The 23,863-nt window shown below is 41.0% G+C and overlaps 1 protein-coding gene and 1 long non-coding RNA gene across 8 annotated transcripts in view; one reads left to right on the forward strand and one right to left on the reverse strand.

The window, feature by feature from the left end:
• Positions 1-9,381, forward strand: part of LOC310705720 — a 55,596-nt gene extending 46,215 nt beyond the window's left edge. The window contains exon 2 of the long non-coding RNA XR_014525464.1: positions 8,928-9,381. This is a non-coding gene — a long non-coding RNA (uncharacterized lncRNA). The remainder of the gene's footprint in view (positions 1-8,927) is intronic.
• Positions 1-23,863, reverse strand: part of PDE9A (phosphodiesterase 9A) — a 66,418-nt gene that overhangs the window by 15,019 nt on the left and 27,536 nt on the right. For 5 of the 7 annotated variants that reach the window (XM_083500476.1, XM_083500478.1, XM_083500477.1 and 2 more), the window contains 5 exons: positions 14,815-14,869; positions 13,769-13,839; positions 9,392-9,476; positions 2,664-2,745; positions 1,373-1,447 (listed from right to left, as the gene is read on the reverse strand). In XM_083500476.1, the coding sequence (XP_083356602.1) occupies positions 1,373-1,447; positions 2,664-2,745; positions 9,392-9,476; positions 13,769-13,839; positions 14,815-14,869 (368 nt within the window). Of the gene's footprint in view, positions 1-1,372; positions 1,448-2,663; positions 2,746-9,391; positions 9,477-13,768; positions 13,840-14,814; positions 14,870-23,293; positions 23,577-23,863 lie in introns of those variants that run through there. The other 2 variants (XM_083500479.1, XM_083500482.1) reach the window with 2 other exon arrangements.

A 23,863-nucleotide genomic window follows, 5' to 3' on the forward strand; every position in this document is an offset into this window, starting at 1 on the left:
TTAACATGCCACATTAGGAGGGCCAGAGGGGGGTAGAATGCAAAGGGCTAATTCTAAAGACACTTTACGGAAGGCTGTTGTGTTCTTGCTATGCACTTTAATGATGCAACAGGGTTGTGATTTATAACACTGTCAAAAATGCACCACAGAAACCTGGGAAAGTGGCAACGTGAATTGAAACACCTCATATAAACTGCAAATAAACAAAAAGGTGAACCTATCCAAATGAACCTGTGAAACACTTCACATAATGGCTTATGCAATTGCTCCTGAGCATAAAGATGACATATGTTGTGTTACTAGCAACTTGTATCTAATCATGTGATTTGCTGTCTGTACCACCAATAAAACAATCTAGGAAAAAGGTTTTTTCTGTTTTCTCTTTGTATCTAAAAGTCCCCTCCCCCAACTATTTTGGAAAAGATGTCATAAAAAAGAGAGACAGCTTTGTTTAACTAAAATTGTCACAGGAGAATTGTCATAGCAAACTGATCCTCGTGCAAACTCATGGCAATTATAAAGACATGAACAAATATGATGAAGCTGCTACATCGGTTTTGCAGATCTTAAAAATAAAAATATGTTGCACATTCCACTTTTCCATGAGTTGTTTGCATTCTGATGATTAGCCAGAATAGCTCCTTTTGTAAATTCATTACAGAGTCATTCTGGTTAGAAACACAACAACAAAGAAGGCAAACAACACTAATCTAGCTAGCCTTAAAAATAAAATACAGTGAAAATAATATACAGACTTTTCATTTTCATTGATTGCCTGAAGCCAACTTTTTATTCAAATTAGTACAAATCAGATTTCCCCTTTCATTTGCAAAGTGAGTCACTTTTTTGTAGTCCATAATTAGCTACAGAAAGGCTTTTGGGTGAAAAGACATTCTCAAAACCAAGTATACTTCAAAGTACAAATGATAATGGGAAAGACCTCTGTTATAGAATTCTTAGTTGAACCACATTAAGGTAAAAAAACAACAACACTGATCCGATTAGTAAATTGTGCTTTTTGCTTATCTGCTGTCTGAAGAAATTCCTGCTTTACCTATTGTTTATTATGTAAATGGACCTGGTTTTGAGATACAGTAGGTGTCTACTCACATTATGGTACTTTTAACATGCTCCGCTGCTCCGATTAGTTCCAGTACTTAGCATTTTTTAGGTTGCATTTATTTATAGACTAAGCCTTCTTAGAGTTTTCATTTATTTGAAGAGCACTTTGTATTTATCTGTACATTTTCATTCTGGTTTCTGTAACACAACCATGTCTAGGTTCCAATTCTCAAATGCTCCTAAGAGTCCCACAGAACAAACATTTACAGAAAGGAGGGACCAGGAATCTGTCTCCATGGGGCAGCATTACCTCATTGGGCTCCCATAGCCAGACGTCAAAGGTTGGTTTCCGAAGAGCTTCTATTGTCTCCTGAGAAAGCATGTACTGCAGAGAAAATGAGGCATTGTTATGAAATACGATTCTCAACAACACCCGCTTCATATTTTCTCTTGTAGGTCACCCATCTTCATGACTCAGCCCAATTAATTCAATAAGTAAGTAACTAACGTACCCTCTATATAGGATTTCATTTGAACCAGAGCTAACTGAGGGTGTAGTTCAGGCAACAACCCCCAAATATATGAATTATAACAGTGTCTTCGAGGTTTTGCACTGTCTGTCCCAGGGACTTAGTGTGGGGGGTATAGGGGGGCTATGGTTCCAGGTGCACATTTTTTGTGGGGAAATGAACCAGATGTCCTAACACAGCCTGGTCCAGGGCTCATCTCTGTCCAGCAAGGGCTGCATCGACTGGGCATGCTCTCCCTCTGCACAGGCGACTCAGGATGACCCCACTTTGCTCCAGTGGGGGTGGAGTTGCTCTGGTGGCAGCGAGGGTTGGGCTGCCCCCCCAGCACAGAAACCATACGCACCCGCACCCACCCTAGGAACTGACAACCGACACTGCACCCTTGGTCCTCCCCCTCACCATGAAGTAATTACAAGGAGCTTGAAAAATATAGAATTAGGGCCAAGCGAGATGTGATGCTAAATGTGTCTTTCAAGAACCTCAGTTCTTAAAATAAAATAGCAAGTGTGTGTCTCCTTACCACTTCAAAGTATGGTGAAACATACCCCAATGAGCATCTATCAGCCCAAACATACTACTTGGAATAGGAACTCAACATATTTTTTTAAAAAATAAATAAATCAGGGAACCTTCTTTCATAGATATGTGACTTGTAATTGATTTGTCCCTTTAAAAGTGTTTGTGGGAGGGGGTGATGGGAAAGTTTTGTTTTTGTTATGTTTTAATTCTGCATTTGATGCTGCGAACGGCCCTAAAATCTTTGAATGAAAGGCAGTTTACAAATTTAATTAATAATAATAATAATAATAATAATAATAATAATAATAATAATAATGGAATAATAATTTGTTGATTTAAATATTTTACATCAGCATGGGAGCAATGGAATCTAAGAATCACCTGTAGAAAAGTAAATGGAAACTTGAAGAAGAGATTTTATGGAGAAAATCTAGGTAGCATTTGAGTAGAAAATGTTCTCATAAAAAACAAAGGATGGAAAGGATATTTTTAACTAACGTGATTATCTGCTCTGTAAAACAGAATTTTGAACTCTTATGTGCTGCAGTGTACCTTGGGATAGGATGGAACATCCCTTCGGGGCACCAGCCTCTTGCTTTCATCCAGGAAGCTGTATTTACAGGGGCAGTTGGTCCTGTGTAAAAAAACAAAATCCAGCCCTCTTTACCTTTTGTATATATTTTTCCAAGCAAATATGAATAAACTAGTTCCTTTGACGTGAGATTGATTTTCAGTACCAACCGACCAAACGATTTTCACCTTTGGATCCACAAAGCAAAATCAGAAATGCTGCAGCCGTGCAAAATACTATTATACTGAATTTGAAACCATGGAACACAATCTAGAGAAAGCTGGCCATTTCCACACATTACACTGAAACTCTAAATCAACCACGTCTTCTCCTGTAATGTTGTATTTGAAGGGAATTTGCACATCCATTCATAAGGGATCAAAGCTCTTGGGAGATGTTTCTACCAGGTATTTTCAGACATGAAAATGTCCTTTAAGCGTCACAGGAAAAACATGGCCCACTCACGCTGAGCACGCAGGAACCCATTTTTTAATGTGAAAGAAAGCAAAACCCTAAAATACCACAAAAATCAAGAGATGTATACAGTGGCAGAGCTTCAAACTCTGGCGGGGGGGGCAGGGGTGGAGTGCAGGCGTGGGTGTGGCGTGCATCCTGGCAGCGTGGCACACTGCCCGCAGGAGCGTGGTGCATGTCCTGGGGGCATGGTGCGCTGCCCACAGGGGCGTGACACGCATCCTGGGGACGCGGCATGTCGCCTGCGGGGGGCACCCAGCACGGGGGGGGGGCAGCCACGATGGCACCCCACCAGGATTGTGCCACCGTGGGCGCTTCCCCCCCATTCGTCCGCCAGTGGATGTATACTTACATTATAGCGCATGCTGCACAAACCTATGCACTTCTACTCAAAAAGAAGTTTGACTGAGTTCAGTAGGACTTATTCCCTAATATAGCAATGAGGAGTCTCAGGTCAAGGGGCCAAATGTGACAGTACAGTCATACCTCGGGTTAAAGACGCTTCAGGTTAAATCTTTTCAGGTTGCATCCCACGCCAACATGGAAGTAACTGAACGGGTTACTTCCGGGTTTCGCCACTCGCGCATGCACAGACGCTCAAAATGACATCACACGAATGCACAGAAGCGGTGATTCGCGGCCCATGAATGCGCAGACACGGGTTTCATTCCTCTCAGGTTGTGAACGGGGCTCCGGAACGGATCCCGTTCGCAACCAGAGGTACCACTGTACAGGTCTCTAGCCCTTTGAATTTTTCCCAGGCCACACCTCTTCCCCTTAGGCCACACCCCTCACCAGCCCTGCTCCAGGTCCTCATGGTGCTTTTGCCTGGCAGGAATGTACAGTATCTCTGAACTTTGATAATGCCTCTTGCAAGTCCAGATAGAGGACACAGAGATGTGTTGTGTGTGCAGAAACCTCTTTAACTTTTAAGTGGCTGAAATTTAGCCTACTGGAATGAAAAGTAAGAGTACTATCATTTGTTCTCTGGGTTTCCTGACTTTTTGCTGAATTGTGAGACTGGAATTCTATAAGGCACAGCTTTCCAAATCACCACATCTCAAACCTGAGGGAGAGGGAGATATACAGCTCAAATTTCTGCTTGTCATGTTCCCTTTGAAGGCATACTAGGCCTGTTGGTCAGATTAGAACCTAGTGGGCAGTTGGCAACTTTGTCATCTTCTGTTGGTTAGGGCTAGGCATGGAGACAAGTGTCAATTTCAGTTTCTCAAAGTTTCTCATTTTTCCACATCAGTTTCTTTTTTAAGTCCTCATGAGAATCTCAGGATTTCAGTGTGAATTTCTTCTAATATATATGTTTTTGTACGCAATTTTGCATTAATATGCTCATGTATGCAAAGCACTTTCCCCCAATGTAATGCATTTTGTATGCTATTTACACTAATATATGCCCTTTAAAGTAATCATTAAAAAAAAAACACTTTACCCTAGTATATGCATATATGCATTTTTGGCTGGAGAACTGCAATGCAAAATTTGGAGAAGTATAGAATCCAAAGGATGGCTGTGTTTTGGTTTGAATATTGTTTCAAACATAGTGAATTAGGTTCACCTTCAAATGCAAACGGAATCATATTTCTCTTCCTTCCCCAATTAGAGCGCAGATGCATTAAAGAAAACAGAGATAGCATCGGAACAAGAGAATTCAAAATTGAAAAATGAATCCTCAGCATTGTGTATCGGAAGTCTTTCAGTCCAACTCGAGACGAGTATTTGCTTAGCAGCTCAAGGATCAAGACCCTTCTGCAGTAAGTCAACATTGGCTTATGCCGTCATTTCAAACAGCTGGAGCCACGTTGCCTAGGAAACTCAAAGCTACTTGTAATTTTAATCACTAAATTCTACGGAGGTCTTCCTTCAGGACAAATGCCACACACACAGAGCACATCCTTTTCCTTTCATGCAACGGAATAAATGAAAGGCCCCCAGCAATCTGGAGTATACTGACAAGGTTTGTTGCAATGTCTCAGGCCCAGCTGCTAATGCAAAAGCCATCTGCTTAGGCGGCAAATGGCAGTGGGTGGGATACAGTACAAACTTTAGAAGCTGTGATGTTTTAAGAATGTGCTCTTAACTGTGAAGGTGGGGAGGTGAGAGGAGAATATGGCCAGTGTTTTACACTGATCTTTGTGAAATAGGAAGAAAAGATGGAGTGTGAAAGTGGGTGTACGGTGAATGCCGTTTAGAGGGACATAGGCTAACACCTTTTCCTGAAAGCAAAATGATACCTGCTGTCAGACGCAGCACCATTTTTTCTTTTCTTAAGTGAAAGGCCCAGTGGATTATAGAAATACTCAAAAGTGGCCAATTTGGGGGAGGCGTTGTGTGCTATCCATTGTCAGACCAGATCCCCAAGATGTGCCCATTTAAACACCTCAGAACCAGACTGAAATCTGGATTGCGAAAATGGAAACAAGTTTTATTGCTTCAATTGAGGAAGCAAACATACTGTATGACAAATGTGTGCACTTTGGCTTATTCATCCTCTCAAAGCTTCAAAAAAGTTGGTGGAGTACAAGTTGAACCAGTAGAATCTGAGCTGAAATTACGCTCCACTTGACAGGTAATAATTAGGGGTGAAGGAACATCAGCTGCAATCATGTGTATCTTTGCAGAGCAAGACTCTTCTTCTAGCTACTTAGAATAACCAGCTAGATTTAAGTTCTGGGTGAAATGCCAAACCTGTGGCTATTGATTCGGTGTTTTGAATGAAAGGGGAATGGATGGCCCTCAGTTTTAGGCTAGCAAAAGACTAATTTTCTGGATCAGTCTAGCAGCCCCCTTGCTTTTTCCTGTGGTGCAGCCTCTATTATATCCCACGTTCACTTCTCAGTCACTTAGTGACCTCTTTTCTCCACGTATTGTCCAGTGTGGGGTCCAGATTCTGTGGGGTCCATGTACGAGATGCTCATACCTTCTGATGTTGCCCCTGCCTATCCACATCCCCTCTCCTGTTGAGTCCAACCTGCACCTAGACAGAGAAGGGGAGGCTGCTGCACTCTTTCATCCACCACTCGCCGCTCACTTTCTCAGAGAAGGCAGGTGAAAAGGCAGTGACAACAAGGAGGAGGAGGAGAGAGTGGCAGAGAGCTCCAGGGGTTGCTAGAGTGAAGGCCTCAACAGATGCTCAATGATCCTGACACTCTTTTCTCATTACTAGGGGCAGCTCATCCCCTTTTGTCACCTGAAACCTCTCCTACCGGGATTGTGTGCCTTCTGCTTACAGATTCCAGCAAGATCTCATGAGACCCCAGCGAGAGCTTGTGGAGGCCTCTCACAATATCTCGCTGGAACCCGGAAGCCGCCACTGCGGCTTCTCCTCGCTTCATTGGCAGCAGTGGTATGGGTAGGTGGGTGGGTGGGTGTTCCCACAGAGGGGCCCCTCAGACGTGGCTGCCTCAAGATGCCTCATGGATCTGCTTATTACATCTCTCTCGCTTCTCTCCCCTCCCCCCCCATCCTGCATCCTGTCAGTAATTTTCAGGAGGCACGCTGCTTGCACTTTGGGGCCTCTCAGAATTACAGGCTTTGTTATTTAATAAATACAAAATGTAAGTGACTCAACTGTGTAAGCCCTGGAAACATTGATGCAAATAAAAGAAGTTGTGGAGGAAGAAGGGTTAGGGGAACTTTGAGGTGGAATCATGAAGCAGCCAGGTTTTAGAATTCTAGAGAGTCGAGTTTAGCTTCTGCTAAAAGGAATTAGTAGACAATATTAACAATAGATGCATCTTCATTATTAGTTTCTTTCTTTCTGGGGAAAAAGCAACAAGGGAGAAAACAGGTAGTGAGAAAAAGTCAGTGTCCAAAAGGGGAAAACTGAAGACTTCTTCTCCAGATCAAACACACGCATGTTGTACCTCTTTAGTAGGGATGAGAGAGAAATATAATTTTATTTGCATTTGAATGAGACAGTAGCTAATTTGCACTTCTCAAACCAATATGTGAACCAAAACACAGTTGCCCTTCAAAATTCACATTTCTCCAAATTTTATGACATAGTTCTCCAACCAAAATGTACAAACATGCATTTATTAGGGGAAAGTGCACATGAAAATGCATAAATTAGTGAAAGTAGCATACACAAATGCATTATATCTGTAAAAGCTGTTTGCAAAAATATTTATATTAGACGTGTTTATAAATAAATCTGCACCAAAATGCTGATGGATTTTTGTGAGGATTTTTTTTTTTTTAATGATAGAAAAAGGCATATTGCTGCAGAAATGTGGAGAACTCAAGATTGGAGAAGTAGGAAAGCGAAAGAAACTGAAATTGTCCATTCCAGCTCTATAGTGAGATATAAACAAGTAACACTTTAGCAAAAGCTGCCTGCATCACTGATGACATGAAGAACTCCTTAAACACCTTACACACCCTCTGTATTGTGAGCATAGACCACATCACAGCACTATAATTCCCAGGCTTTCCTAGGGGAAGATTGGACAGTTAAGTGGGCTGAAGTTTGCAAAGCTGCCATGCCTTTGCCCAGCAGTACCAGCCTTCTGAACTGCTTCTATCTTCTTTTCTTAAACAACTTTAATCATGTATTGGCTGCCGACATGCTTGCTCTGATATGTCGGCGACAGCAAAGCCGAAATGTACCAGCTGTTGCAGCCTGCCATTACAAGCTATGATTGCTTCTGCTCCTGTTTTAATTGCAGCTCCAAACTTGGTAACGCATCAGATTAGCAGACTAGCTTCTTCTGCTTCTTCTGCTGAAAAGGAAATACCTCCTTTTGGGGTTAAAATATAGCATGCACATCGTTGCATAGTACAAGACCATAACAAGAGGAGTTGCTGTGTGTATATTGTGATATTTCCTCAGATTACATTTCATATCTGAGCAGGTCTGTTTAAAATAAGAGAGCCTCTTTACCAAACAAATGTTTTTCTTGGCAGAATAAGTTTTTGTTCGCATAAAACTAAGGCCAGAATTCTTTATTACCGGATGGGTAAACATAGGGAAACCAAGATGTTAATCTCTCTATGAGAGTTATTTTTCCAGTCATCTGGCATGAGCTCGTTTAACCATTAAGTCGCCATGTCTGTTTAAATAAAACAAGTATCATTCATATATATGTATTGTTGCACACCACCATCAATCTCCGAGTTGTGCGAGATTCCAGGGGTTCCTGGTGCTTATCCAGGTCCCGTGGTTCCTTTTAGAAATGAGGCACAGCAGAGACTGCAGTGTCTCTTCAATAAGTGGTTTATTTAAACATATATACAACCTGAGCCGATGATGGAGGGGCTCACAGAATTAACACCCCAAGAAGGTCTTGCTTCTCCAATAGCCACAGCCTTTGGATTCCAGCACAAATCAGCCATGCCTCTCTTTCTCTGACTTTCCAGCCTGCAGCTTTTTCATCCAGCTTCTAGCTCACATCACTCAACTCTCCACTCTGGCTGTTTGTCTTTCTAACAAGCAGACAGTTGAGAGAGGGAGGCCACCCATTTGTCCAGCAGCACAGAGACACTACCTTTGTTCCCTTAATGACTCATACTTAGCAGGCCATTACCAGGCTGGCCTGGCTATTCCAGCAATGGAATCCATGCTGGATCTAGGACTTAGAACAGGGGTCAGCAACCTTTTTCAGTCGTGGGCTGGTCCACCATCCCTCAGACCATGTGGTGGGCTGGACTGTATTTTGAAGAAAAAAATGAACAAATTCCTGTGCCCCACAAATAACCCAGAGATGCATTTTAAATAAAAGCACACATTCTACTCATGTAAAAACACCAGGCAGGCCCCACAAATAACACAGAGATGCATTTTAAATAAAAGGACACATTCTACTCATGTAAAAACACGCTGATTCCCGGACCGTCCACGGGCCGGATTGAGAAGGCGATTGGGCCGCATCCAGCCCACAGGCCTTAGGTTGCCTACCCCTGAATTAGAAGGATCTTGCATACAGCCTACCTCCCCCCCCCCCCCGCAACTCATAATACTACATGCTGTTATACTCATAATTATACAGCTTTTTAAAAACAACAACAACAACCCCAGACCATCAAGCATTACAAATTTGTTTATTAGGCTGCAATTCTATTCATACTTACCTGGGAGAGTAAACCTCACTGAACTCAATGTGATTTACTTCCAAGTAAGCTTTCTTAGGATTACTGGAAGAGTCTTAATACAGGAATCTCTCTGAGGAGGCTGTTTTCCTCAAAGACGAAAGAAAAAGAAAAGAAAAGCAGAACTTACCTGGTGCTTCTCGCTGCCATTTCATCCCTCATCTTTTTAATATCACTCTTACACTTTTCAATCTCCGCTACTTTCAGTCCTTCCACTGTCAACAAAGTGAAACAACAGGGGGGTTACCATGGAGAAACCCGAAGGATCTCATTTCAGTAACTGTGCAGATTTTTCAAAAGGCACCGAGCGGTGGTGTTTGCCAGTGACTCAATGGTCCTTCTGTCCGAGACCTATTCCTTTGCAGGCATGTACGGCAAACATCATAAATCATTAAAACTGACAAGATTTTAGGAGACCCCCCCAAAAAACTCACAGTCATGGTACCTATTGTGAGCAGTACACAGCAATATTTAGCTGTCTTGCTGTTTTTCAGAGTCTCTCTCAGAATATGAATAGATGGAAGCGCCTGACAAAGCTATTGCAATGATATGTTAACAATAAGAAGAGCTGTAATTGTATTGTGACAAATGTGCTTTGCTGGGCTTAAAGCACCCTATTAAATGAACAGGTGACATGAAAGAGGAAGCTGTGAGATTCATAACCTAATCTGGGAACTGGGAAGTAATTTCAGTTCTTGATAATTACTTGAAAATATGATGCTGTTCTTTAAATATCAAGCAGGGTTTGAAAACAGCACAGGAAATCCTGTTCCTGTATATGTATGGCATAGGGCAAAAAGTTTGACTTGTTATGTGTCCAGGTGGCAAAATGCATTTCATGTAGCCTTGAAAGCTTAATACAATCTGAATAGATAAGTGGTTTTTTCCTGCTATCTGGTTGCTGAAGGACTTTTAAAAAATGGCACTGCATTAAGTGTACACCATACTCAGTAGGATAATTTCACAGCCTGCTTGCTTGCTGTGCTCAAGCTGGTACCTAGGAAGCTCAAGGAAACTTACAAGTGTTTAATTGGGATTCATTTGGTCATAATAAAATGGCCAATATCCTCCTACTCCCATGTGTTGTGGAACACAAGATGTCGGTTTTATATATGATTCTAGGTAGGTGTTATGCAGTATTTTATACTACTGGTTTTCGTACTGTGCCCATCTACCTTATGTGTGAATGGCCTATGGCCCAAGCATTAATAAACTACTACTACTACTACTACTACTACTACTACTACTAATAATAATAATAAAAAGGCAACTATCCTCCTGAGCTCTTCCCATGTGTTGTGTAATGCAAGTCAAGTGGAACTGCTCCAGGGGTGACATTAAGCTTTCATATTTGTCTGAAAAGAAGAAGCTTCCATAATACATGCAAATGTGATTGCTGCATTTGAATAGGTGAATGAAGAAAGGAAATGAGAAATGATAGTGTGTAAAAAGGAAAACATTTCTTAATGAGTCAGGCTTGATTGAAATCAAACTTGATTGCTATCAAGCCAAGTTTGCCATCAGTATGTCAATTCATTTTTCATAAATCCACTGCTTTCACAAATTATTATTACCTCTTTAATGAAGTGAAACTTATTTCACTCACCCCCACTTTTAAAGAGGAATACTAAAGAAGAGCAAGTTGTGAAAGACCGTGGAAGACATCAGCCCTGTTTGCCCTTATCTCTAGGTCAAACCATGGCTTTGCTCAGTGCAGGGAAGTAGCAGAACCACCAAAGTACCCACAATCTCATTCTGGGGAGCTAAGCCATCATACCTTTCCACATGTAAATAACAGTAGCAGAGGACTGTATGTATGCAAAATTGTCTGCTGGATGTCCTTGCACTGGATTCTCCTATGCAAACTATATGGAAATGAACAGAGGTTATATATTCTTGGTACATTGGGTGGTATTCAACCAGGGTTTACACAGAGCAGATCCATTAAATTAATGGCAACAACTAAATTAGGTTCATTCATTTCAGTGGGATTACTCTCAGTAAAACTTAGCTGAATACCACCCAGTGGTCTCCACTGTGTTTGTAAACAAAATGTTTTCAAAGGATTTTCCTTTTCATAGTGCTAAACTAATCTCTTCAATTGCCTGCCTGCCTACCCTCAGACATATATATATATACTGTGTGTGTACTAGACGTTTGAGGAGAGGTTTGATTTTTTAAAGAAAGCTAGTTCATGGAACAGCAGATATTAATCTGATGCTGAGATGTTCTGATACCTCAGGGGGCTAAGATGTCTGGTGCAACTCCTAATAAAGACATAAACTTAGTGGGCGAAGACTCGGAAGACTCTGTGACTTGTTAATGTAAACGGCAATCCTATACATGGGTGGATCTAGACACTGGTTAAAAACGCTATAAATATGTCAGAAATCGTTATAAATCGTTACAAAAAAAAAAAGCCTACGTAAAAATCCATATAAACTCCTTTTTGCTCTCTGGCGCCATCTGGTGTTCTATGCTTATAACGCATTCAAAGTATTAATGTGACGAATGTATCTGAGTCCATGTCTACTCAGAGGTAAGTCCCACTGAGTGTAATAGGGCTTATTCCTGAGTAAACGCAGCAGTATCATCCTGGCTGTACATTCAGGTGGGCAGTGGTTGTGCTATTTTAGGGTTGTTGTCTCCACTCTTGTCCATCTGCCAGGCTATGAACTATGCCACATTTAGCAACCAGGAGATTGTTGAGGAAGCTTTCTCCCTTTCCCCAATCTCCCTCTCTCTGTTCTGTCTGCTTATCTCATTGTGTACATATAATCATCTAGTCCCCCTACTTCCCACAATGACATTGGCAAGCAAGATGTATAAGGTTGCAAACCTGTCTCTGCTGTTTGCCTCTCTCTCTCCTCCTCCTGCATATTCAAGGTAATAGACTACCTAATACTTACCTGGAGTAAATTAAAAAATTGTCCAGTAGCACCTTAGAGACCAACTAAGTTTGTTCTGGGTGCAGTGGTACCTTAGGTTACAAACACTTTGGGTTACAAATGCTTCAGGTTACAGACTCCACTAACTCGGATGTAGTACCTCGGGTTAAGAACTTTACCTCAGGATGAGAACAGAAATCATGCAGCGGCGGCAGCGGGAGGCCCGTGGTACCTCAGGTTAAGAACAATTTCAGGTTAAGAATGGACCTCCAGAATGAATTAAGTTCTTAACCAGAGGTACCACTGTATAAGCTTTCGTGTGCATGTCAATGGTTACCACCAGCTCACTGAGAACTTCAAAGGAAATAGTATATAGGTGTTTCAGCAGCACTTGTGGGGTGGGGTTGGGGGGAAGGCTTCAGAAAGTAGCCAGCCTATGAAATGCAGGTAGGAGTCAAGAGAATTATATCTTTGCCAAAAGCCATCAATCTTGATCTACTGCATATTTTTTTTTTGCCCTGAGAAGTGCTTCTTGAGAAACTGGTTTCATTCCAAAAATAAAAGGTCATTACAGATTGAATCTACATTATTACCCCCAGTGTGCCCAGTTGACAACAGGTGAAAACAGGTGTAAGAAGTCCCAGCAATAGGGGTGTTTGTGTGTATTCACACTTGACCAATGGCATTATGGCTGAGTGTCTACCAAGATGGCAACCACCAGCATCTTATGCATTCATCTGGAGGAAAGTGCAGGGAGGAAACGATGAGGGTAACCTAACCAAGGGAAGGGTTTTCAAACACGTATCAAGTAGCTGCACCCACCATTGTGGATGGCAGGTTCTAGAATAAAGCTAGATCAAAAGCAGCCTGTACAATAATAACACCTGCTCAACAATGTTGTAATCACCACTTCCTTCTGAATAGCCTAATGAAAGGGAGGATTTTCAAATGTGCATCAAGTAAACTTTCTGGGTGGCAGGATGTAGAGAATCAATCTGGACTGAAAGCAGTATGTTGAGGAGAAGCATGAGCAATTCTGGACTGAGCAAAATGCATTTTTGTGCTGCAAATGGGCCGTCTTAGGAGCACAGCTCCCATTCCCCTTTTTATATCTGGGAGAGCAGCAGCATGAGAATGAAGCCTGAGAGCATCACCCCCCCCCCGAAAAAAAAAAATAAGTAGGAAGAAAAAAGTAGAGGAGGCATAATTCAAGGAGGATGTATGGGTGTCGTAGGTTGCTACATTTGTCAAGCATGCACAGGAGCCTAAACCTGGTCTGGGGACTTGAGTCTTTCCAGTTTAATGGATTGGATTGATTTACAAACTGGGTGCAATTACAGGAGGTGGGTCTCTATATAATTCTTTCCAGGTATTCCTTGTAACAGAATGAAGCAAAATGTAAATTGAGACTTTTACTTTAACGAGTAATTCTATATTTTGTAGATTCACCCCCTCACTATTCAGTATACCAGTTTTGTACCTTACAAGAGATAAAAGGCAGGAGGAATGGTCCTAATGAGATATATCTGTACCTCTGGGGCTCAGCACCATCTCAAACTGACACAAAATTAATTCCAGGTTTCAATTGCTTATGTTTTGTTTTTTAAAAAAATACTCACATTCAACTCTTTTTTCCAGCATTGCCAAGTGATTATCTACGTCGGTTTTCAGTTCATCAATTTTAAATACCCTGGAGGGAGAAAAAAATTAAACAGGAATGCATGCACATCTTTGATAGCTGTACAAATAAGTGACTTTATAACAAACCTGAATTCTGTTGATGGGGAAAATATTAATATAAAACTCAGACTTTGAATCCATTTAAATATACATTATTATTATTTTAAACCCAGTAAGTGCAGATGCCCCATTAATAAGTTGTTGCTTTGGTCTAGTGATCAGCTATAGGCAAAATTATTCCAATATACAAATAGCAGAATTCCCACTGTGCTAACAAGCTATTGCCATAAAGGGGAATCTTGATCTATGTGTAGTTGCTTACTTTAATGGGATGTAAAGCTTCCCTTCATGAAATAAATAAATGGAGTAGCTGACCTCCATTTTAGAAGCTCTGTTTTTCCTGGGTTTCACACACAGGGTGTGTGGGCTGGTGTGTCTATCTTTACATTTCTAAAGAGTCTGTATGTGTAAATTAATGTTTCCTTTCTTAATATAATAACCTGATCTTTATTCCAGCAGCATTAATTATATTTTCTCTGTGGCTTCATTTATGTTACTTTACAGTATTTTATTTTGCAATCATGTAAGTGGTTTATTAAGGAGCTAAGGAGTTGAGCACTCTTATTTAGTTAGAACAATGCTAGGAATTTTGCATCCCTCTTACAAAATGCAGCATACGTAGATGAATTCTATTTCCTTTCAGTTACAAGATGGGGGGGGGGGGGAGTCCAGTGAATTCATTGCATGTTTAGTCACTGGAAAATCCCATTGGGTTCTGGATTGCAGCCTTCAATTAATTCATCTTTCTCTGCTTGACTAGCCTGTATAAACTTTTAAATGACTCAGGCATACCCTATTCACTATGCAGAACAATGAGGGAAAAGCTGGCGCATTTATCTCAAAGCAAACTGTTTGGGGACTGCAGTGTTGAAATGAATGCAAGGAGAAATATAATTACACTAAAACTATTGCATAAAAATATTACCTGGAGAATTGCTCGATCACCTGCGCCAGCAAATTCTGGAACAGTTCCTCTTTTTCTATTTAAAATATAAAGTAATGGGAGACGAATGAATGTAAGATGGAGGATAGCAGACCTATTTCAGCTTCCACACAGACAGAATTTTTTTAAAAATGGCATATTTAGCAAAGAAAATAAGCTTGGCTATCCTCGTCCAATCAATACTTGCAAAAAGTTGCCATTGTCAGTCTAGTATCCCAGGTAAGTAGGTATAGGATTGCAGCCTAAATTGTGCTCTGAATTGTGAAGATGGATAGCCTTTATAAATGACATTCTCAACAATGTAACCAAACCAATGTAGACTCATAATAGTCACCTTAGGGGGGGAAACCCCTTACTCCATATATGAATATTGAAGGTATTATTGGGGAGTGGGAACTGCATTTGCCTTTCTTTTTACCCCTAAAAGAAACAACTACATTAAAGCACAATCAGCAAACCTTTATTATGCCAATCTTCCAGTTAATCTGAATTCAGCATATATTCCCCCAAACCTCTCTATGCGGCAGCAGTCAAGCTTATCCAAACCTCTGATTAACCAAATATAAATGGCTTATAGGTAAAAGAGGAGGTGCTCTATCAGCATGCGATGAGAGCATTTCAGAAAGTAACAGCAATTTCCAATATGCAGTGGGGGGCATCAATTTTGCTTTTCCATTCAAAAACACCCTCGTAATGTGCTTTTAAGCACTACAGTTTGATAGTCAGTGAAATACACTTTCCATTCTCAAGCAAATACATGACCTTATTCATTAATAGGTACACATGCTTAGATTTTTAAAAAGGGTGAAAGGAGGAAGGAAAGAGTAGAAAAATGCATAAAGTTCCTCAAATTATTCTCTCTCTCTCTCTCTCTCCCCCCCTCCCTCTCCCTCTCAGTAATGCATATGTAAGCACCTGTAGGAATAAAGGTATTTAGTACTAGGCAGAGTGGGAACAAAATCTGCTACACCTACCAGTTATTTGTTGAGATAAGAAAACTAGTTTAGCAGAAAAAAGAAATGCACACAGGGTTCTGTGAATACTATATTGGATTGGGACATGGGTTCAAATCATAGTACTATGTATATGATGGTTGAATCTGGTAAAGTCATTTTTCTCCTGCCCTCATTGAGTTGTTCTATAAAATGAAAACAACAACAGTCTACTTCAAATTATTGCTGTGAGGCTGAATTAGATGAATGTAAAGTATGGCCATATTATGTCTGCGCTTCATTCATTTCATGGACGTATAATGCCACCAAATTTTCCAAAGAACCTCAAAGCAGCTAACAAATCAAAATTTACAACGATATTAAAACCTGACAAATTCCTGGGCGGCCTCCAAACTGTTACTGTATTGCAGGAGGGGATCAGTCGCACGTTGGCAAATTTAGATCTGTGCAATTAGAGAAGATTAAAGTGGTCTGGGACTCTTTTTAAAAACTACTTTTTAGAAAATGACTTTTGAAGTAAGGAAAGTGATGCGAAAACACACTAGAAAGTGTGGAATAACAATTAATTTATGGGAAGTTGTATAACCTTCGTGCACACAAATCAGCATGGATGCTCAGTAAACAGTAGATACAGTGTGTCCCTTGTACAAGCTTTGTTCAAACAAATTGGAAGGCAAGTTCAATAAACAGGACCTGGTTACGAACTTTAAACCACTTCATGAATTGCTTATAGGTAAAAGAGAAGGTACTATATCACCATGCTATGAGGGCATTTTAGAAAGTAACTGCAGGGTACCCAAACAATCATCTGGCTTGTATTCGACCAAGTCCTATGCAGAGTAGACCCACTGTTTATTAATTTCAATAGGTCTCCTCTGAGAAGGATTAGTGCTGAATATTACCCGCTACCTGTACTCAAAGGTCTTCAGCAGAGCTCTCCTCTGAGTACCTCCACTGTCTGAATTAGTGGTGTGCCAAAACATGTCATCTGATTTCTCAAAAATGCCTTCCCCTACAAAAGAGGCTTCCATTTATAGAATGAAAGAAGGGGTCCTCACAAACAGCCCTTGGCAACATTGAAAGTATGGCAAGTACAAAACCATACCTCCCACCCAGGATGATTTCACCAGAATCTTCTTTCTGACACTTTCTTAATGCAGTTTTGAATTTTTTTTGGAGTATGTTAATTAACAAAAAGTGGGAGAGATTTCTAACGCAGCGCCAGTTTCAAGTACAACAGATGGCTAACAGGAAATAAACCTCCTTGATTGTGGCACCCTGCCCATGGAGTGCTCTCTGCAAAGAAACTTGTCTGACACTTACTTTGAAGCCATTTTCCTGCCAAGGTAAAGCCACACTTCATTTTGTCACAGACTTTTTGATTTGGTTTATTTTATCTCAGCTGATGATTTGATGCTTCCCATTCACAAACTGTGCTGCTTCTGTTTGGTGATTTATAGGATATTGTTCATTCATTTTAGCAACTTTTGTTTTTGTTTTTAATTTTCTAGTGCATGCTACCTTTGTAATTCATTTTGAAGTTAATTTGTTTTGAAGTGTAGGGTAAAAGCAACAACCCTAAAATAAAGAAACAAAATAATAAATTGAAGCACTCTGTACCAAGGCAGTGCAATTCTATGCATGTTTGCTGATAAGTAAATTCCATTGTGTTCAAAGGTGTTTACTTGACTGCATTCAGGTTTACAGCTCATTTGGGATTTCAGTCCCAATCACTCTTGCTACACAGTAAGTTCCACTGGTGGAAAAAGAATGGGGGCTTGCTTCTGAATAAATCTGCTTAGAGAACCAGATAGTGCATAGGAGCCATTGGTTTCATTGAAAAACATCTTTCAAAATGAAAATAAATAGGATCAGAATGGAGGTATCAGCTAGGAACATGGCAGCTCTTCAGATGCTGAACAGGACTTCAGATGTTTATATAATACTAATGCAGAAATGGATGAGGAGAGGGAAAGATAATTAGACCTACAGATGCTGCACCCCATCCTCCAAACTCAGAAAGAAGAGACACAGAAGGAAACTTATAATGCCAACACATCAAACGTACAGCAACCAAGCAACAGCACTTTAGAGAATGATCTGGAGATTATTACAGATGGTAACTGAACATGTGCCAGCAGTGGTACTGCACTGATTTATCAAGACTAGGATATTAGCTTGCTTCAGACAAACTAACAGCAGGTGCCTGTTTAAATGAAATTTAAGGGTTCCAAGGGGTACAAGTCACCCTCAACATTTGCTTTATCCTTACAGGATTAATATGTAAATTACATTGCTGTTTCTCATCAGCACTGATCAGACTTGGGCTAAGTAATAATAATAATAATTTATTATTTATACCCCGCCCATCTGGCAGAGTTTCCCCAGCCACTCTGGGCGGCTCCCAATCAGTGTTAAAAACAGTACAGCGTTACATATTAAAAACTTCCCTAAAGAGGGCTGCCTTCAGATGACTTTTAAAAGTAAAATAGTTGTTTATTGCTTTGACATCTGCTGGGAGGGCGTTCCACAGGGCAGGTGCCACTACCAAGAAGGCCCTCTGTCTGGTTCCCTGTAACCTTACTTCTCGCAATGAGGGAACCGCCAGAAGGCCCTCGGCGCTGGATCTTAGTGTCCGGGCTGAACGATAGGGGTGGAGACGCTCCTTCAGGTATACAGGACAGAGGCCGTTTAGGGCTTTAAAGGTCAGCACCAACACTTTGAATTGTGCTTGGAAACGTACTGGGAGCCAATGCAGATCTCTCAGAACCGGTGTTATGTGGTCCCGGCGGCCACTCCCAGTCACCAGTCTAGCTGCTGCATTCTGGATTAATTGCAGTTTCCGGGTCACCTTCAAAGGTAGCCCCACGTAGAGTGCGTTGCAATAGTCCAAGCGTGAGATAACCAGAGCATGCACCACTCTGGCGAGGCAGTCCGCGGGCAGATAGGGTCTTAGCCTGCGTACCAGGTGGAGCTGGTAGACAGCTGCCCTGGACACAGAGTTAACTTGCGCCTCCATGGACAGCTGTGAGTCCAAAATGACTCCCAGGCTGCGCACCTGGTCCTTCAGGGGCACAGTTACCCCATTCAAGACCAGGGAATCCCCCCCCCCCAAGTTGCTGTTTAACAAAGTTTAGGGCAACTGCATTTGAAATACAGTGCTTTTTGTGGTGCTGAAGCAGAGGGTCAGGTTACCTATACTGCAGACTGGGCTCATGAATGTACCCAAACACATGGAAAGTTTTTCTGAAAACGGGTCGTATGAAAATTTTGCAGCTTTTAAATTTATTATTATTATTTACTGCAGCCTCCAAGATGATACTGCACGCTGCCCCAAATGGTCCCAAATAGTGCCCTCTGGTCCCTTATAGTGCCAACACTTGAATAATAATAATAATAATAATAATAATAATAATAATAATAATAATAATTAATAATAAAATCTTGCTGCAAATCTCAGCCACTATTTTCTGCCTCCGTCTATCTCCCCATCACAGTGCCCCAAAGCAGGTCACTTCATCCTGCTGTGGCAGCCCTGGCCTACTGACCCTAAATTCTCCCTGCACAGTTTTTTTGGGGGAAGTAATGGAAAAAACTTTGCATTTGCAAAAGAGGTACACAAAGGCCTAACTGTGTAACAATCATATTTAAAAATAAAAATACCTAATAAGGCCTCAGGATCAAAAGTGTTTGTGCAAGTTTCTTCAATGAGAGCTCTGTATTGTTGCACGTCAAAACCAATCTCTGACCACTACGAAAGCCCAGGAGTTCCAGGCACTTACCCAGGGTTCGTGTTTGCCTTTGGAATGAGGCACAGCAGAGACTGTGTGGAGTCTTTATGATCTTGGGGTTATTTATGAATATATACAACCTGAGCCTACGATTGAGGGATTCATAGCATTAACACTCCCAAAGGGTCTGGTTTTTCCTGTAGCCACAGCCTTGGATTCAAAGGGACATCGAACATTTCTCTCAAACGTTGCTCCGACTCTCCTGCTTGTTGTTTTGTTTCTCCGTCCCATTATGCCCTACTCTCAGCTTCCAACTCACATTGCTCCCAGTTCTCTAATCTCTGGCTGTCTTAATTAGCTTTTAACACTTGTTAGATCCAGGGTTTACAGTGGTCTGGCACACATTTTAACACCCTAAACTTTGATTAAATTATTAAACTTACTGAATCCAGGGAAAGGTCTAGCAACCATAAACTCCTATCAGTATATTCATTGTTCAGTAGAACCCAAATTTCCCTTTGCTGTTCCTTGCTCATTGCATCCAGCTGGAGAAACACTCTCAGCCACTTTGTCTACCGCAGGGGATTAGGAAACAAAGGTGTGCTGCTACTCAGGTTCTCTCAGTTGTGTTTAGCAGTCCTGAAAGCCAGAGCACTGGTGTTTTGTTTCCAATACCTGTGGTCTGAAAGTTATCTGTTAGATCTATTACCATGCCGTAGAAAAAGCTTGTACTGTTTTGGTTTGAAGTGCTTTTATTCATGTTTCAAACGCTTATTCTCGCTCAATTTTCCTCACCGCATTTGCAAAGCCTGCAAAGTTTGGTTCCCCATTGTATACCTATATTATCTTTGACTGCAAGACTGCAGGTAGGATTTCTTCTTTTTAACTCAATCATCAGACAGCACCTAGCTTTTGAGGTCCTTTATAAATAATGATTATTATTAATCATAAATATTATGATTTTAAAATATTACAGTTGCTTGCTTTCTCCTTTCTGGTCTTGCAGTTGTTATGAGAATTTATCAGATATAAAATAAATGTTCATAAATGTACCAGGCAAACACATACATAAATATATAAACCACATGCCTGAAGCAGTACAGGAAAACAGTCCTAAAGCCATTTTGACACTTTCAGTGGCCTCAAATATTACGCTGCAGTTTGGAAGGAAACGGGAAAAGCCTCCCCATTGTCTCTGTGCTCACAAATCCCGCCTTAAGGGCACATTTGTGTATGAATAGGGTAAGCCTGTGACCTGGACTCAGGAATTATGTATTTATCATCACAAAAGAATGGCCAGGCTGTCCAGGTAAACAAGGCATGTCCAAAATCCATTTCGGGGGCCTAATTTGGCCCTCTGGTTGGCCCTCACGGCCCTTCACTTCATCAAATCTTCAAAAAGTTTGGACACCACTGAGGTAAACCCATTAACTGGTTTCCTGCCAGACAGGATTCTGCTGTAGACTGCCTCTTCTGTGATGTATGACTGATGTATTGGGGGGTAGTCTTAAGCTACTTGAGCTACAGGGTGGTAATTTCAAAAGTCTATATAAGGGCTTACACACCATGGTTCTGGGTTCCTCCTCCCTCCTGCGTGGGGGGGGGGGGAGCAAGCACCCTGTTGCAACAGTTTAATAAAGATCAGGCTTACTAGCTGCCTTGCTTCTCAATATTCTCTGGTTGGCCTCTGTTATTTTCTCCTACCGATAGTGAACCCACTTAAGGACTCTATAAGGGCTCTTGGGTACCCCAAAAGGGAAAAGGAGCAAGTTTTTCTTATAACACAGTGCAATCTTGCTCTGTAATGTGCCCTATAGGACGGAGCAAGGGACATCCTTGGTTTGGCCTTTGCTCCAAGTGGGAAGGGTGGTGGTCTGGAAACAGGAGGGCTAGATGCTGCCCTATTGTCATGGTCAGACCACTTCCTGGTAAGGTTTGGTCTTGCATCCTGCAGGAGAAAGGGACCGCTTGGGGTGGTCCACTCTTGGAGGTTGATAAATTCTAATGGATTTCTGATGGCTCTGGGGGACATTACAGTGGCTTGACCAAGTGATCCTCTCGGTGCTTCTATTTCACTGTGGAACAGTGAGATTCCTAGGGCCACTGACATAATTGGGACCATGGAGATTGCAATTCTCCTTGGTATTTTGAGGAGCTACGGTTGAAGGAGTGGGATGGATGAAGGTTGAAACCTTGCTATGAAGCTGATCCAACACATAATAGGATACATAATTGTGCCCACTGTGCAGCAGTGAGGTCAGCAATGAAGTCATACTTTGCTGCATCCATCACATCCCTGAGGAGTCAGCCAGCAGAGTCGTTCCTTGTGGTCTAGTTACCCTTGTGGATATGCTACCCTGCACTTGGGGCAGATTCCTGGAGCACATCACGGCTGGCCATGAGGGATTTGCCAGACACTTTGAGGAAATGTATATGGAGGATACATTCTGATACAACAGTTTCATGTGCATGTATCTATTAGAATCAACCCCCCCACCCCCAAAAAATTAGTTGCTATTTCAGAGAGGCAGGCTTTCCTAAGCTAGGAACAGGGTTGCATTTGTACAATAGCTTAGGTAATTTCTGTCTGCATGGAAGGCATTGCAAGTTGGTCTTGGAAGAGATGTACCACCAGAAAGCGCTTCAAAATCATGCACAGACCACAGATATTTTTAAAGCAAGAAATGCTTATGCTGAATCAGAACAACATTGTATCTCTAACAGTAGCCAACTCTGGGAAGCTTCATGCCTCCAGGATATGGTAATCAGAGGTATATAATATACCTTCCTAATATAAACCAAAGACAATAGATCAGCAGTTTCCAAATTGCGTTGCGTGGAGCACTTGGTGCTCTGCAAAGCATCTCCAAGTGCTCTATGAAGAAATTGGAAAGAAAATTAAATAAATATGTGCCTTTGGCATAAGGACGACGATAGTGCTCTATGACAAATTTCTCTTCCAAAAAGTGCTCTACGACTCAGAAAGTTTGGGAACTGCTGCTATAGCTTATTGCAGCTGCTTATTTTAGAAAATGTGATGTTTAATACAAAATTACTTGTTTTAATTTGCTTTTAAATATTAAAAGTCAGATTGCAGTGTTCTATGTAAGAGCAAAATTAACAGCTCAAGTAAAACTCAACCATATTTTGAATGCTACTAAGCCCAGATCATAATGCAAGGATAAAATTAAAGTAGCAATTTCCTGCATTTGTTCTCTCTAGTCTTAATGGGGGGAAATACTAAGAAGATATTCATGAGATTAATACACAGTTGAATTATCATATATCTGATGAATTATTGCATTCTAATATTTAAAAAATATTCCAGTTGGCTACAGCTCTTATTAAGGCATGCCTTCTCTCGTTGTCCTGATGCACATAATAAGGTATATCACTCTGTCCCCCACCCCTACTTTTTGCAAATATTCTATTTTAGCTACTACGAACCTCAAAATTGGAATAATCCAGCAAAGCTTCAAAAGCACAAAATCAAAGTAGATCCAAATACAACTAAAATACAAGACCCTCATTGTTTCACTTTGTTTCATTTTTGTTAAGCAGCAATTTGTTTCATTTTAAGTTGAAAAGTTAAGCACTTTGTTTCATTTTTGTTAAAATGCAGCAATCAGAACAGTAAACAGAAAGACTGGTTCTAGATAAGTAAATAGCTTTCACTTTTTTTTAAAAAAGCAGCTTAAACCTCTGCTGGAAATCAAATGGCTGAACTCAAATAAATAATGTGTTCAACAAAACCACGAAACTTTCCTTTCTGCTTACCGTTCACAAACAGCAGAATGTTATACACAGGCCAAAGAAGAACAAACTCTGAACCCGGTATATCCTGGTTTCATTGCCTCTCAGAACTTTTGCGGCGGCTGAAGCTTACAAGAAAGTGACAAGCTCCTATAAAAAGAATCCACTTTAAAAAAAAGAAAAGAAAGGGAAAAAACCCACCCCTAGAAGTACTACTTTCCCTCCCTCTCGCTGTCAAAACTCACTTAAAGTGCTAGGACATTCTAATCCAGGGAACAGTCAACTGCAGCCTGATGTTTATAGATGTAATAAAAGAACGAAGACGTATGCTTTTATAACCCCACAACACAGTAAAGATATACGACTAGCAGTTCCTCTTGTCTTAAAGAGACAAAGGTCCCTTTCCCTTGCATCAACAGTAACTGTTTACTTAATTTCTAGACCTCATATCACTATCTGTGAAATGGGAACAATCTTCCAATGAATGCAGCTACTTATATAAAAATATCATTTTTTTATTTGCAGAATGCTCTACAATTTTTATTGGCATCACTCTCAAGCTTCTCTGGGAATTATAGGGGTTGCCAATTTTTA

The sequence above is a fragment of the Podarcis liolepis genome (assembly GCF_965112155.1).
Source record: "Podarcis liolepis genome assembly, chromosome: 4".
Taxonomy (NCBI): Eukaryota; Metazoa; Chordata; class Lepidosauria; order Squamata; family Lacertidae; genus Podarcis; species Podarcis liolepis.